General features: G+C 36.4%; 1 protein-coding gene across 1 annotated transcript in view; it reads left to right on the plus strand.

The window, feature by feature from the left end:
• The first annotated feature begins 2658 nt into the window (after positions 1–2658).
• Positions 2659–17497, plus strand: part of FAH (fumarylacetoacetate hydrolase) — a 59074-nt gene continuing 44235 nt past the window's right edge. Inside the window, exon 1 of the mRNA XM_051981155.1 lies at positions 2659–2885. Within this exon, the coding sequence (XP_051837115.1) occupies positions 2805–2885 (81 nt within the window). The 5' untranslated portion in view covers positions 2659–2804. The remainder of the gene's footprint in view (positions 2886–17497) is intronic.

Below are 17497 nucleotides of genomic sequence, written 5' to 3' on the forward strand. Positions count from 1 at the left end.
CCAGAAACAATATAATGGATAGAATTTGTATATATTTTTAAGGTTTTCAAAGCACAAATATTATACAACCCTGGTATGTAGGAGTTTATACATTCTCATTTTAGAGATGATGCAAGCAGGTCAAGTGACTTGCCCAGAGTCACCCAGCTACTACGTACCTGAGATCACATTTGAATTCAGATTTTCCTGACTCCAGGTTCAGACATCTATCCATACCACCACCCAGGGTCCCCAGGCGTCTTAAACTAGAATGCCTGAAGCAATTATCTTCAAGGTAAATGTTCTTCTAGACACAACATTCTCAGATAGGGATCTCAGTTGAATGGCTATAAGTAGTTTACTCATTGATTCCCCAAGTGATTGGGGGAGGGGGAGAAGGGAAGGGAAGAGAAGAGGTAGAAGGATGGTTCCTACTCCCATCTTGAGAGCCATCTCTGGAAAGCAGCCAACACTGGTTCACATCCCATTGCCAGTGTTGGGTCCCCTTCAATATTCATTTTGTTCCAACCCTAAAACAAGTTAGCCGAGTTTTGATACAGGAACAAAGTAAGACATGGGTAAATCAATGCACAAGAAGAGATTTACTTAGCCACAGCAGGGGAAGGATTTTATATTGAATCTTCCTTGCCTAAGCTCCTGGTCATTTTCTGCCAAGGAAGCATGAGAGAAGGGGCATCTCGAGCTCCTGTGATTGTTCAAATGACCAGGAAGTAATGTCACAGCCTGAGCCCCTTTGTCTCCTGAGCATGTTTTCAATACCATTTAGAGGGAAATAGCCTAATTTGCATGGGAAAGGGGTTAATATTGGTCCTGCTTCACTAGGTTGGCACCTTTTCTGTAATGTCTTGAAAAAGTTGTCAGGAGAAGTTTGGCTTCTTGCCCAGGATCTCAAACCCAGTTCTTGTCCAAAGTGGGACTTGCTAAGTCTGCTTAAGAGGCTGCTAGTTCTCCAATAAGGCTGCAATTATTTCCAAAACCCAAATTATTTCCTATCTTTTGACTCAGCCATACGCCTAGGTCTGTATACCAAAGAAAATAAACACCATAATATTTGTAACGGCTCTTTTTTGTGGTATTGAGGAAATGAAACTAATAGGTGCCCATCAGTTGGAATGGCTGAACAAATTGTTATATGCACGTGATGGAATGTTATTGCACTATCAGAAATGAAGTAAGGATTGGTTTATCAGAAACCTGGAAAGACTTGTTTGAATGCAGAATGAAGTGATCAGAATCAGAACAATTTATAACATATGGAGAAAAAACTTTGAAAGACAAAAACTGGATCAAACTACAATTTCAGAAGACGTGATGAAGCATGCAACTCACTTCTTGAGAGAGAAATGATAAGACTCAAGATAAAAAATGAGACTCCTTTTTGCATATGGCCAATCTGAGAAATATGCATATGTTACAATGCTTTTCTTTTTTGTTCAATTGGTTGAGGGCAATGGGTGGGAGAAAAATAAATACTTGACAATTGGGAAAAAAAAAAAAGGTTTTTGTTGTTTTAATGGAACAGTCCTGCCTCTGCAGGTCCTTACCTTCTACTGGAGACAAATATATAGAAATCATATATACACATACACAGTACGTACATACTGAGTAAATCTATAAGTACAAAACAAATGCAAACTAATTTCAAGAAAGGCGGTTCCGGAAGTTTTGAAAATTGTTTCCTGAAGATGGTTGAATTGAATTTTGCAGAAGAGAATTTTATTAAGCAGAAATTAGAGGAAGGTGAATACAAAGATTTAACCAGCTTTTAAGTGCCCACAATCAGAAGCAATGTGTTTATCATAAACTACACATCAACACCATACAACTTAATAATGCTGGCATGTTTTGGATTGTTCTCTTAATAGTTTCTTGGGTTACTTGTCTTTAAAATTATAAAACTTTTCAAAAGTAGTCAGAAGTGTCAAAAGGATTGAGTTTGGATCACAGGACTTTGATTGGAGGTCTCTTTAAAGGACTTTTCAGCCTCTAAATCTATATAATTCTATTACCCAGGGAATATGTTTATTACTTTTCTTGTAAGGTCTCCAACCAAATCACGTCAAATCACGGGCCGCCTTACTAGGATCCTAATGTTTCTGAACTGGAAAGGGCTTTGGAGATCACTTAGTCTAATCCTTTCGTTTTACAAATGAAACGCCCAGGAAACACAGCTGGTAAACGGACCAGGCAGGATTATACTCTGAAACTCATATCTAGTACTGCGCCTCATCTGAGCCCCGGTTTGCACAAAAGTGTGGGAGCTTCTACCTGTGTACCTTTAACTTGGGCTCGTGACAATTCCCCCACTGAGCCATTCTAAGTAGCTGCCTCAGGGGTCTTACAAAAGGAAGGGGGGTGCAAAGTGGGAAGGATCCGGGCCTGGCGACGACTTTGTGATGGGATACCGCAATCTTGACCCCCCGTTACAGCCAAGAAAGTCATAGTTCCCCTTTTTAGCTGAGTCACACCGGGACCTGGACTACTGTTGAATTAAGCAAGCCCCGGGGTGCCTGGCAGGAGGCCGGTGGGGAGGGAGGTAGAGGTGGGTTGAAGGAGGAACTGCAAAAGGGATTGGAATCGTCCGAGAGCAGGCGGGGCCAGGCCGTACAGATGGGGAGCTACTGGCTGCTTACGGGGGGCCGGGCGGGAAGGGAGGAGCCGACCCGCAGTTAGCTTTAGGATTACGGCAGAGAAGAACGTCTAGAGACCCTACGAGCACGAGCAAGGATCTCTCCACAAACAGTGCGGCCGAGGTGGAAGCTGCTGTTGAGCCTTGAACGGAGTCCACCCCGCCCGATCCAAGCATGTCCTTCATCCCCGTGGCTGAGAACTCGGACTTCCCCATTCAGAACCTGCCCTATGGAGTCTTCTCCACCCCTGATTGCGTGAGTCTCGTCGGACTGCGAGCTGGAGGAGGAGCTTGGAGACCGGGCTCTCCAAACTCCTCCTCCTTTACTGGTGGGGAAACTGAGGCCCAGACCTCTCAGCTTGGTGCGGTGGAGGGACGCGTTCGGGATCGCAAAGGGTTGCTTGGGCTGGAGGCGGGAAGTCTCGGGCTTCTTTTGCGTGCCATCCTACTCTTATCCCTCCCGCAGTTCTGCTCCCTTGCAGAGTTCTTTCTAGTTTCGGCCTCCCAGCACCAAGCGCCCGTGCGGCTAATCCCCGCGCTCTGTCCCGCAGCAGCTTGGGGAAGAGGTCACCATTAGTTCCTGCTGGCGGCATTTTCACAAACTGGCCAGGTCTCGGTAGTTTTCTCTTTAAGTTAGACCAAGGCCCCCCTATTTCGGGTCCCCTGCTTTGAGGGGTGAGAGGGCGTAGAGGGTGGATGTTTGGGGGCATCACCGACTTACCTGATTCCCATACCCTCCTCCTGCTTCTGGAGGTGGAAACTAGAGCCAGAGCGTCTATCACTTTTTGGCCTGTTGGGATGAACTGGAGCATAGAGCCCGTGGGCGGTGGAACCCGGCGGCGAAAAGATTTCTAGGTGTAAAACTAAAGTCGGAGCAAGCAGGAATTGGGAATTTGACCTTTTTAAAAAAGATGACTTTTTTGAAAAATAGGTTCACATTTTTTTTCCCTTTGAAATAATTCTTTTAAAAGAAAGCCTAGCTTTTGCCTCTTTTCCTCCACCTCTCCTTTTTATTTGCAAAGTAAACTTGTTTTCAGGCATATTTTGAAGGGATACGACCCGTTGTGAGTATATTTCTTGGCAAAGATATCTAAGTGCTTTGCCATTTCCTTCTTCAGCTTATTTTACAGATGAGGAAACTGAGTCAAAGAGGGTGAAGTGATTTGCCCAAGGTCACTTTTAAAGTATCTCGGGTCAGATTTGAACGGGGTAAGAGGAATCTTACTCCAGCGACAGCGCTCTATCCACTTCTCCATCTTGACGGGGTCGGTAGAATGATTAAGGTTTTGGAATCAAGAGGATATGAGTTCATATGTGGCCTTAGCTGATGCCCCAACATAAATCATTTCACCCTGTTTATCTCTGTTTTCTCAGTTGTAAAATGAGACAGAAACAACAAATTACTGGGTATCTTTCTGGAGATATGGGGTCTTAGAATGCCTCAATAACAACAATAATCATGTTGAAGGTAAATTTACCTAATCACAATACACACACATTTTTACATTTACACACATTATCTCATTTGATTTTTTTTTCAGCTTCTCTAGAAGATAGGTACTATACAAATCATTATCATCCTCATATTACAATTTAGGAAATCGGGGCATATCAGTTAAGTGATTTATTTACCCATGGATACTGAGCTTTTAAGTATCAGAGACAGTATTTAAACCTAGCCTCTTCAGAATCCTAACTTAAAGCACTGGTAACTCTACGATATTTTTTAAGTAAACCCAGACAAGTTAGGCGGCCACTTATGTCACAATTTGCAAAGTAGAGAGGATACATTTTATTATTACTTTATATAAATGCACATACTTCTATTGTAGATAGTTAAATTCTCTGGATCACATCAGTATTTGTTTTGTGATAAACCAGGTCACATGTGTTATTATATCCAATGAAGGGTCAAAGTTCCTTATGGATAGGCAGCTGCAAAACTTTCAGATCTTGACTAAGACTCATAGACATCTTGAATACACTGAAGTGAAATAGGCTTTTAACTCTATAAAATGTTAGAATTGGAAGACCACTTCACAGGTCTGTCACATCCTTTAGATGAGAAATATGGTGATTTCTCATAAAGGTGAAGTGTCTTGCCCAAAATCACAGAGCTATTTAGTTGTAAAGCTAAGACTAGACTTGTCTTCTTTTCCCCCCAGTCCTTTCATCTCTGCACTGCTAGGTCACAAAAATAAGAGCGGCTTCAAGCAGCCAGGTATTTTTACTTTGGCTCCTTGCTCTATCATCTTTGTTTAATACTATATATATATATATATATATATATTTAGATTATTTTGCTATCTTATTTTTGCAGTCATATCCTGATATTCTCTTCCTTCCCAAAACATCATATCGAATCTTTCTTTACACTAAAGAAAAACAGTTAAGCCAAAGAGACTGGTAAAGCAAACACATCAAACAGTATTATGCAACATTCTGTACTCATAGTCCCTATCTGTATCCAGAGGAAGAATTTCACTCACTTTCTGCTTAGTCAGACTGAAGTAGACTGATGATAATGCTTGACACCTTAAGATTTGCAATGCACTTTACAAATGTTATCTCATTTGTTCCTCATTAACAGTGGGGAATTTTATGAGGAAACTGAAGGGTGCAGAGATTATGAGTCTTGCTCAAGATCACATAGCTGCAAATCTCTGAGAATGGATTTTAACTCAGGTCTCTCTTATCTATAACTGGCACTTCATCCTTTGTGCCCCCTACCTTTAAGAAATTCTTGATGAATGAGTAAATATATGAATGAAGATGACCATTGTTGTTATGCTCATTTTGGTAAATAATAATTACCCTGATTTCTAACATTCAGGATCATTGACTTAAAGCAGTCAGGCACCCTTGAGGTCATCTAGTCCAATAGATTCCAGCTTCTTCCTTTTTTTATATAATAGCTTTTTTGTTTTTCCAAATGCATGCAAAGGTAGTTTTCAATATTCACCTTTACAAAACCTTATGTTCCAATTTTTTCTCCCTCTCTCTTCCTCTTCCCCCTCTTTTAAATAGCAAGCCATCTAATATAGGTTAAACATGTGCAACTCTTCCAAACATATTTCCATATCCAGTATGTTATACAAGAAAAATCAGATCAAAAAGGAAAAAAAAAAAAAACATGAGAAAGAAAAAACCAAGCAAACAAATGAAAACAAAAACAAAAAAGGTAAAAATACTATTCTGAGATGCTGAACACAGAGGAATGAAGAACAAACTGGCAGCCTGTGTTCTTTAAAGGATGAACATTTTGTGGTAGCACCAACTACAGAAGAGGAGAGGTTGTTGTTTGATGGAGGGAAAGGAAGAATCTGGAAATGGTAGTGGCAGTGGTAATGAAAAGTAAGTATTTTTTACTTCCTCCTTAAGATATGTATAGGGGTGTGAGAAAAGGTACAGCCAATGTGGTTCAGGGTAAAAAAAAGCTTGTTCATTATGAAAATGTGGGCATAGCTTAAAGTTAGACATGAATAGGGTTGAAGAGGAGGAGGAAGAGGATGGGAGATTGAGAGGTGGAAGGTTAGGGATCTTTTACTCCTAGGCAACTTAAAGGGCTACAATGAGTGAGGATAAGTAGGTGGCACAATGGATAGTGTATCAGGCCTGGAGTTGGAAGACTCCTCTTTCTGAGTTCAAAACTGTCCTCAGATACTTAATAGCTGAATAATCCTGGACAAGTCATTTAACCTTGTCTCAATTTCCTCATCTGTAAAATGAGCTGGAAAAAGACATGGCAAAACACTCCAATATCTTTGCCAAGAAAACCCCAAAAGGAGGTTATGAAACATCAGATATGACGAACAACAAACAATAGCAGAAAGAGTGAGAAATGGTAGGAGTTTGTTAGCAGTGTGTATAGTTGAATTGTAATGCTCCCCATTTCCATAGGGTGGTTTTTCAGAGGAAAGGCCACGGGTGCTAGATTTTATCTACTTTCCTATTCCCTCTAGTTGCGTAGGGACAGGGTGATGAATCCCCTTTTCATCTTTGCTTTTACCATATATTCCTTCCCCTTCCCATTATCAATGCTCTATCCATGCAAAAATTATCTACTACTTTTAATTCTGTGCATTTTATATCCTAACCTCACCCCCATAAGATAGATGTCCTTTCAAGGCAAGATCTATTTTGTGTTCATCTTTGTATTGCAATTACTTAGCACAGTTCCTTGCATATAGAAGGCACTTAATAAATATTTATTTAATTAAATTAAATTATTGACATCTAGTCCTAGTCTCACTATACCCACACTACCTCCCATTAATATTCACCTTTGACCCCTGAATAAATCAAGGTGAAGTCAGGAGCGTGTCTCTTCTTTTAATTCTCTGTCCCTGGCATGGCCCAATTGACAACCAGTTGACAAGTGCCTCTTTCCCTTTATCTTCCATCTGCCACAGCCACAGATGGTGGTATCCAGAAGTATAAAAAGGAAAGAAAAGCTTTTGTTTTCCTGGGGATGGAATCCAACTCAGTTGTGTTATGAGCCAGCTATTTATATATAAAGAATATTTATTATTTGAGAGTTCACAAGTTAAAAAAAATCCTACAAAACCTTATATTATTATTTTCCCAACTTTTACAGATGAGAAAACAGAGATGTAGCTTACTCACAAAACAGACATATAGAGTTGTACATCCCACACCAATATATCAATACATTCTCTCTGTTATATAAAGATAATATATGTATACATATATACATATATAATTATTTAGCATATTATATTATCAACGATATTTTATTTCTTGCACATTATTTAAGAATACATGTAAGGAACAAAGAAATAAAGAACATATATATTATATAAATAATATAATGTAATATATATTATCTATGTTAAGAAAGACAAAAAGTTGGTATATTGGTGTTTTAGTGTGGGACCCACCACATTACGTATATATACATATATATGTGTATGTATACACATGTACACAGATTGTATATATGAGTGTATACACATATACATAGATGTGTGCAATTTGTATGTGTGTGTATATATGTATATGCATTTTGTCTTTATATCACATTCATTCCTTTGGGGCGAAAATGCAATCTTCCTCTCACATTCAACTCTAACTCCCCCCTTGATTGTTATTGTTCAGTCTTTCAGTTATGTCCAATTCTTCCTGACCCCATGGAACATAGCATGGCAGGCCTTTCAGGTGTAACAAATTAGCAAAGATATGCAGTGTGATACTATATCTGACCATGTGAACAATATTCTATCTCTTCTGTGAGCAGGGAGACATCTTTATTATCTGTCTTAAGAAACCTTGGTTTTAAAATTCATCTAAATTCAACTTCATTTTAGTGATCTCATTCTCATTGTTCATTATTCTTCTCTTGTTTGTGCTTATTCTATGCATCTGATCTTTAATCCAATGTTCTTGGCATTGATTCATGGAGCCACAGTTCCTGTGAACTAAAAGAAATCTTAGAGGTCATCTAACCAAACTCCCTTCTTTTTCAATAAAGAAATGATGGGGGAGAAGTCTAGAGACAAACTCATAGTGTAAGTTGTTTGCAGAGCTAGGGAGAGTAAATAGAGACTTGTTAAAATGTCTGGACTGTTCCATTATGGTAATAAAAATATATTAGAAAAAGGAAAAGTTGTCTTGAAAGGGGTTAACAGCTGCATTACCACTGTACCTTAATTTGTGGTCATTCTGGGTTGAATTTTTGATCCTCATGTTAAACACATATGTACATTGTATGGATTGAATTTTTGATCCTTATGTTAAACACATATGTACATTGTATACAATATTACACAGTTTATATTTTCAGTGATTTGCCATTAGCACTTTTCAGAAATAAGAGCTTTCCTGTTAACTGTGGTTTTGCAACACCCAGATTGTACCAGTGGTTCTTGGGATGTTGTAATATGAAAAGTTAAACTTAAATCAGATGGGACAACTCAAATAGAGTTAAAATTTAACCTATGTTAACCGGACAACAGGCTTTCCAAGATGACTTTTCTAATAATGAACCTTGGTAGTATCTTTTTAATTTTTATCTAAACAAGTGGCAGAGTACACTGATAAGACCACTGGTTCTGAAGTCAAAGAATCTGAGTAAAAATCTTGCCATGGATACTACCTGAATGATTTTTGGTAACCCCTTTAATTTTCCTGGGTCTGTTTCCTCATATTAAAATTGGGAGAGAGGGGTACTAGATATCCTCAGGTTCTTTCAGCTCAAGATCTATGATCTTGTGGTCCTAATTGGACCTAATATGACCTCTAAGCAGCAAGTCTGAATCAGTTGGAGGAAAATCTTGGAGAAGGTGAGGTAGGAGTCAAGCTCTGAAGTTCTGTTGCATAAATGCTTCATTGGTCTAGACCAGCCCTGGAATTAGCTCTTAGGATGAGGTTTGATATTATATTCCTCTGATGTCTGAATATAGAAATGTGCTGAAACATCAATTGAGAGGAAACCTTGTGAGAAAGGGAGTCTATTTCAACCTCCTTTTAAGAACAGATTTAAAAAAAACCACAACCCTATATTCTAGTTAATACAGAATTTTGAAATGGAATTCCTCAATTATTAGTCTCTTCTAAGCATGATCAACAGTTGTAATAATTCTTTCTCTATCTTGTTCTGTGACTTCCTTTTCCGTCCCCATCCTCAGACACAAATTAGTTTAACTGGCAATAACAGTAGAAAAATGTGATTTTTTTTTTTTTTTTTATACAGTCAGCATGTGGTAAGTATTAGAGGAAAAGAGTGACTTTTAAGACATAATTGGAAAAAAGTGCTATGGAACATAGGTAATATATTATTTAAATATTAATTTTTCATGTAGATAAATATTATAAAAACATCTAATGTAGAATCAGAAAAAATTTTTTTAAACAACTTGCCTTCAGGATTTCCTCTTCCCCACTAAATTGGAGGATTAGCCTGCCATTAGGAAAAAGGGAAATCAGCTAGACCTATGATTTTATTGGTTCAGAGAATGCCTAAGTGAGGATTCACTCTACCTGTGCAGGTCAGCACCTTCTGTATAACTTAAAGTCTTAGACCATTTCCCAGAGCACTGAAATGTTAAGTGTCTTGTCCCTAACCATACAGCCACTGTCATTGCACTTGAACCAGGAACTGGTAAATTTCTGAGGGAGGGATTTGAACTCTTCTCACTTTAAGTCCAGGAACCTAGTACAGCAAATATTAATTTTGCTGTTGATATTGATGAGATATGGACTTAAATCAAAAGTACTTTCTGAAAGACTTTTGACAGATCCACAAGAAAGTATAATAAGATGAGTTCTCTTTATATTATAGAAGCAAATTGTGAAATAATCAGTATGTCCATGGAGTGGAGATGCCCAGCAAGATCTTCTTTATTCCAATTGTTACTGTTATTGAGTAAAAATTTAATATTTTTCCCTGATGTAGGTCACATCATGATGGCTCGTTCATTATGACAGGAAGGTAATCCTGAATTCTTAAAGTTGAGGTCAACAAAATGCAAACTCAGACAGATTTTTGATTAGGAGCTTAGTGAAGACAGTATGTCTGCTTGAAGTTCAGTCTAGCAAAATTTTGAGAGCCTCATCCCTTAATGAATCTTTTGGAACCAACAACTTGAGATAACCACCTCACTAAATTATAGAAGGGATATCAATGGATAGAGTCACCCACTGCTCTGTAAAGTGCTTTTGAGGCAGACTTTTCCATGTGCTCTTACAAGCTCAAAATTACTGTAAAAGTATAATTAAAGGATAATGGAATCAAAAGATATAAAAAGCTTTTAGAAGAAGGAATCAAAACTGTCTATAGGCTATGAAAAAATGCTCTAACCTATTATTGAATGGAGAAATGCAAGTTAAAACAGTTCTGAGGTACCTCATACTCACTGGATTGGCTAATACGACAGAAAAGGAAAATGACAAATATTAGAAAGGATGTGGAAAAAAGGAGACATTAATACATTGTTGGCGAATTTGTAAACTGATTCAGCCATTCTGTAGAACAATATGAATTTATGTCCATAGGATATCTTAAAAGCGATTTTTAAAAAGATAAAGGATCTATATATGCAAAAAATTCATACCAGTTATTTTTTTCTGTTGGTAAAGAATTGGAAATCGAGGGGATGCCTGTCAATTGGGGAATGGCTGAACAATTTATGGCATATGATTATATTGGAATATTATTGTGCTATAAGAGATGATAATCAGATTGCTCTCAGAAAAAAGCTGGAAAGACTTACGTGAGCTGATGTAAAGTGAAAATGTACTGTTACAAAGTAATAGCAATATCATAAGATGAGCAACTGTGAATGACCTGATTATTCTCAGCAATACAATGATTCAAAACAGTTCTCAAGGACTTATGAAAAAAATTGCCATCCATACCCAGAGAAAGAATTGTATCTGAATACAGATTGAAGAATACTTTTTAATTAATTTATTTTTCTTGAAGTTTTTTCTTTTTGCTTATATTTTCTTTCATTACATGGCTAATATGGACATGTTTTACAAGACTGTACATAACCTATATTGAATTGTTTGCTTTCCCAATAAGGAGCACAGGGAGGAAGGAATTTGGAATTCAAGAGTTTTAAAAATTAATGTTAAAAATTTGTTTTTACAAGTAACTGAGGGAAAACAAAATACTAAATTAAAAATAGATAAAATAACTGTAGGCAATAAAAAAAGGAGAATGGAAAGGAGAAATAAAAATCATTGCACTCTTTATTTCTTTCAGATCTCTGCCTGCTTCCCATATAGTGAATATGCAGAGACAGAAAAGATTGACATAAAACCTTTTATAGTGAAAAGCACCAGACTTGGAGTCAGAAGACCCATATCGGCATTTTGGCTCAACTAGGAAAATAGAACCATAAGTTTAGAGCAGGAAGGGACCTTAGAGGCCATTGAACCAAACTCTATCATTTTACAGATGAGGGAACTGAGGCACAGGGAGGCTAAATGACTTACCGAAGGCCTTGCCTCAGGCATGTGCCTGAGGCCAGATTTAAACTCAGGCCTTTCTTAATTCAAGACTAGTACTCTTTCCATTATGCCATAGCACTGCCTTTACTTATTTACTCTGTGCCTTTCAGTAAGTTGATTAAATTTTCTGAGCCTCAGTTTTTTTATTTGTAAAATAAAGAAATAAAATAATTATCTCTGCCCGTTATATTTCCTAGTTTGTTCATAGGATCAAATGAGACTGATGGGAGAAGTGTTCTGTAAGTAATGATAATAACAGCTTTATATATCACTTTAAGTTTGCAAAGTGCTTTTTGTGTATTATCTAAATTTGGTTCTTACAATATCCCTCTGAGGTAAATAAGAAAACTGAGGCTGAAGAGGGAAAACAGTGTGCCCTGGATTTAATGATGTGCCTTAGCTAAAAATGTTTCAGGCAAGATTCATATTCTTAGGTCCACTATCTCACCTAACTGCCTTTCTATGAGCTGTAAGAGAGGTGTGGAACACATGGCACACAATATTCCTGAATGTAGCCTGGACCAGATTTAAACTATAATTGGGAGATATTTAACAAAACAAATAAAAATCAAATAGAACATAGATAATGTTAATATGTGGTTTTCTAAGTCCATAAGCAGTCCACAGGGATCCTTATATACTGTATGGTTTATGTGGCCCCATTTCTATTTGAATTTGATACCAATGCTGTAAAGCATTATATAAATGTAATATTGATCATTCATTATATTTTAAAATAATTATACATGTTAAAGATTCATAATATTGTATAACCATGTTATATAATCATATGAATATGTGTAAAATACATTATCAGTTTTTTAATAATTTTGTTTTGTTACTAAAATGTAACTCAAATGTAGCTCAAAAATTGTCTCCCTTCTTCCCTTCCCATTCCATGCTAGAGAAAACAACCATTTGATATACATACACATACATAATTGTGTTTTTGTACATGTATAGTATTTATGTATATAAATACACATATACATATTATACATACTTTTCTTTATCAGTTCTTTCTCTGGAGATGGATAGTATCTTCATAAGTCCTTTGTAGTTTGAGTATTTATAATACTCAGAATAACTTGGTTGTTCACAGTTATTCTTTGAATAATATTGTTGTTACTGTTTATATATTTTTCTTGGTTTTGTCCATTTCACTCTTTATTATTTCATGCAAGTCTTTTGATGTTTTTCTATTTATCCACCAGTTCTTCGTTTCTTATAACACAGTAGCATTACATCACAATAATTTTGCTTAGTCATTTTCCCATTTGATAAGTAGTTTTTCAATTTCCAGTTCTTTGCCACCACAAAGAGATCTGCTATAAACATTTTAAAACAGGCATCATTATTGTTACGTGAAGCTTCAGTGTGTCTCACAAGTGTTGTAAGACTCACCTGATAGAAATTGAAATCAATTAAAATTTTTGTTGTTTTAAAAATACCTGTGACTGCAATCTGCAGGAAACCTTTCCCATTCTTTCCCTCTACCCCCAACAGCTGCTAGTGCCTTCCCCTTTCAGACTAGTTTCATGCGCCTTGTAGATAGCTTAGATGTACTAAGTAGTTACATATTGTTGCTTCCTTTAGAATGTATGTTTTTCTGTGCCCAAACGGTTATCAAATTGTGCATACCCTTTGACCCAGAAATGTCTCTACTGGGTCTATATCACAAAGAGATCATAAAAAGGGGAAAGGACCCTCATGTGCAAAAATATTTGTAGCAGCTCTTTTTGTAGTGGCAAAGAACTGGAAACTGAGCGGATGCCCAGCAGTTGCAGAATAGCTGAATGAATTATGGTATGTGAATGTTGTGGAATATTATTGTTCTATAAGAAACTATCATCAGGACAATTTCAGAAAGGCCAGGAGAAACTTACATGAACCGATGCTAAGTGAGTAGAATCAAGAGAATATTATGCATATTAAAAACAAGATTATATGATGATAATTCTGATGGATGTGGCTTTTTTCATCAATGAGGTGATTCAGGCCATCTCCATCTTGTGATGGAAAGAGCCGTCTGCATCCAAAAAGAGGACTATGGAGACTGAATATGGATCACAACATAGTATTTTTACCTTTTTTTGTTGTTGTTTCTGGCTTTTCTTATTTTTTTTTCTTTTTTGATCTGATTTTTCTTATGCAGCATGATAAATGTGCGTAGAAGAATTGCATGTGTTTAATATATATTGTATTACTTGCTCTTCCCTCTGGGGAGGGGGGAAAAAGAGAGAAGGGTAAAATTTGGAACATAAGGTTTTGCAAAGGTGAATGTTGAAAATCTTTGCATATATTTTGTAAACAAAAAGCTATTATTTAAAAAAAAAAAAGGGAATGTTCTTTGCAGGCAGGAACTATTGGGTTTTCTTTCCTTTCTTTCTATTTCTAAAGCTTGGTATGTAAGAATTTAACAAATGCTTATTGACTTGACTTACTTCTTTCTCACTGAAGGAATCCTACCAATCAATGCAGATGCCTGCTCTGCAACCTGTACTCCTAGAGAGTTACCCTAGAGAACTGTTAGTTAAAAATAATAATTCCAGAAATTTCCCTCAAAGAGAAGATGGGGGGTAGAATACCTCATTTGGAAGCCAGACTGTGGAGAATATTGCAGTCAGTTGGGCAAATATGATCTGGGGTTTCTTGTTTTGAAGAAACAAAGGCACTGACTTAGGTCAGTGAGAACAAATTCCAATGTTTTACAGACTGCCTATTTACTATCATATTTCTAATAGCCAAAGATTATTTTAAACATTTATAATACAGGAAAAAACATCCAAACTATATTGTAGACTTTCTACATCTATGAAATGTTTCACACTCTGTTATCACTTGATTTAGCATAGTTGGTTTTCTTTGCTACAAAAGGGGTAGTGTGTGTGTGTGTGTGTGTGTGTGTGTGTGTGTGTGTGTGTGTGTATGTATGTATGTATAGATTACTGCATTGTAAATCCATCAGGCATCAGTACATTTTATTTTTAAATTAATATATTAGTTAAATCATATCCAGGAAAAAGTCTTGATGTCCAAACAGTATAAGAGATAATGTGGACCTCTTAGTTTTTTAGAGAGTTTAAACAACAATATCATTCATAAAAATGACTTAGGTTGCCATACATCTGATTCTAAAAAGTGGTAGGAGCAGCTAGGTGGTACAGTGGATAGAGTCCTGGAGTCAGGAAGGCCTAAGTTCAAATACAGCCTCAGATATTTACAAACTGTATGACAATGATAAGTCACTTAACCCTGATTGCCTCAGTTTCCTCATCTGTAAATTGAGCTGTAGAAGGAAATGACAAACCACTCCAGTATTTATGCCAAGAAAGCCCCAAATGGGATCCCTAAGACTCAGGCACTATTGAAATAACTTGAACAACAACAACAACAACAACAACAAAAGGATCATATTGAATCTGTTACCTGTTTTCTTTTTTGTTTTTTTATTTAAAAAATATTTATTTGCAAGGCAATTGGGATTAAGTGATTTTCTCAGAGCACATAGTAAGTACTAAGTGTCTGAGATCACATTTGCACTCAGTTCTTTCTGACTTCAGGGCTGATGCTGTATTCACTCCACCTGTGTTATTTTCACACATAATATTTAACAAGAGGAAATAAGATCCTAAAGATGGGAGAAAGAAGCCTTAGAGATAATCTTCCACATTTTATGGCTAGAGACAGTGAGTGAGGTTCACAGAAGTTGTGACTTGCCAAAATTAGTCAGAAAAGTAGAGATGGAGCTGGAATTAGAATGCAAGCCAATCCAGTCCATACCATAATGATGTAACAGGAAGGCTTTGAACAAGTTTTTGGGGTCTCAGGTTACTTATCTTTAAAATGAAGAGACTGAATTTGGAGAATCTCTAAGAGCCTTTCCAGTTCTTTGGTTCTGTGTTTGCATGATTGTTTGAGATGTTGAGGAATGATAACTAGCATTTTAATTTTAAAGTGCTTTAAGGTATGCAAAGCAATTTATATGTTACCTCATTAGGTCTTCATTACAATCATATAAAGTAAGTAGTACTATCCTCATTTTATAAGTGAGGAAACAGAATTTGGGTGACCCTTTCAAGGTGGCACAAACACTATGTGCTAAGGCAGGATTTAAAATTAGGTTTTCTTTAACTCCAGATCCATCTATCAAATCTATTCTGATACCTGTCATCCCTCAACAGCTAAACTCAACAGCATAATGAACTATTCTGTGAAGTACTGATTATTGAGCTCTTCAAGGAGAATCTGTATGATGGATCATAGAAATAAGGAATGTTATAGAAATGATTTTTACCTTGGATGGGAGGTTAGACCTCAAAACTTAGAGAAGCTCAAAAATTCTGACTCTCTTACCACCTAGTTCATTTCTCATTTCTTTTTTTTTTTTTAATAATTTTATTTTATTTAATAATAACTTTGTATTGACAGAATCCATGCCAGGATAATTTTTACACGACATTATCCCTTGCAATCACTTATGTTTCGTTTTTTCCCCTCCCTCCCTCCTCCCCCCCCCCAGGATGGCAAGCAGTCCTATATATGTTAAATATGTTGCAGTATATCCTAGATACAATACATATTTGCAGAACCGAACAGTTCTCTTGTTGCACAGGGAGAATTGGATTCAGAAGGTAAAAATAACTCGGGAAGAAAATCAAAAATGCAAATAGTTCACATTCCTTTCCCAGTATTCCTTCTTTGGGTGTAGCTGTTTCTGTCCATCATTTCTCCAATGAAACTCAGTTAAGTCTCTTTGTCAGAGAAATCCACTTCCATCAGAATACATCCTCATACAATATCATTGTCGAAGTGTATAATGATCTCCTGGTTCTGCTCATCTCACTTAGCATCAGTCCATGTAGGTCTCTCCAAGCCTCTCTGTATTCATCCTGCTGGTCATTCCTTACAGAGCAATAATATTCCTTCATTTCTCATTTCACAATTATTATATTCTTCCCCTATACTTTCCTTCTTGTCTTGTAAAAAAGATATATCTGTCCAATTATATGCCAAGAAATCTGACAATATGAATGATATCAGTCAACATTTACAAAAATGAAAATGGCCTAGATTAACAGATCAGAAAATAGAATCCCTAAATAACTACATCTTAGAAAAAAGAAATTGAACAAGCCATTAATGAACTTCCTAGGGAAAAAAAATTCCCAGATTGTTCATGAATGAATTCTATCAAACAGTTCAAGGACAATTAATTCCAATACTATATAAATTGCTTGGAAAAATAGGTGAAGGAGACTTACCAAATTTCTTTTATGACACTTATATGGTGCTGATACCTAAACCAAGAATAGCTAAAACAGAGAAAGAAAATTATAGACCAATTTTCATAATGAATATTGATGCAAAAATTTTAAATAAAATACCAGCAAGGTGATTATGACAATATATCACAAGGATTATACACTATAACCAGGTGGGATTTAATCAGGAAGGCAGGGTTGGTTCAATATTAGGAAAACTATCAACATAATTGGCCATGTCAATAACAAAACCAATATAAATCATATGATTATCTCAATAGATGCTAAAAAAGCACCCATTTCTATTAAAAACACTAGAGAGCAGAGGAATAAAGGGAATGTTTCCCAAAATGAAAAGCAATATCTATCTAAAACTATCAACAAACATTATCTGTATTGGGGATAAGCTGCCTTCCTGCTAAAATTAGGAGTGAAGCAAAGCTGTCTACTATCACCACTATTATTAATAGTTTTATATTATTAGTAGTATTATATAGTATTAGAAATGTTAGCTCTAACAATAAGAGAAGAAAAAGAAATCAAAGGAATTAGAATTGGCAGCAGGGGAAACAAAATTATCATTCACTCTTTGCAGATGATGTGATGGTTCTCTTAGAGAACCTTAGAG

This window comes from Antechinus flavipes, chromosome 2, assembly GCF_016432865.1.
Source record: "Antechinus flavipes isolate AdamAnt ecotype Samford, QLD, Australia chromosome 2, AdamAnt_v2, whole genome shotgun sequence".
Taxonomy (NCBI): domain Eukaryota; kingdom Metazoa; phylum Chordata; class Mammalia; order Dasyuromorphia; family Dasyuridae; genus Antechinus; species Antechinus flavipes.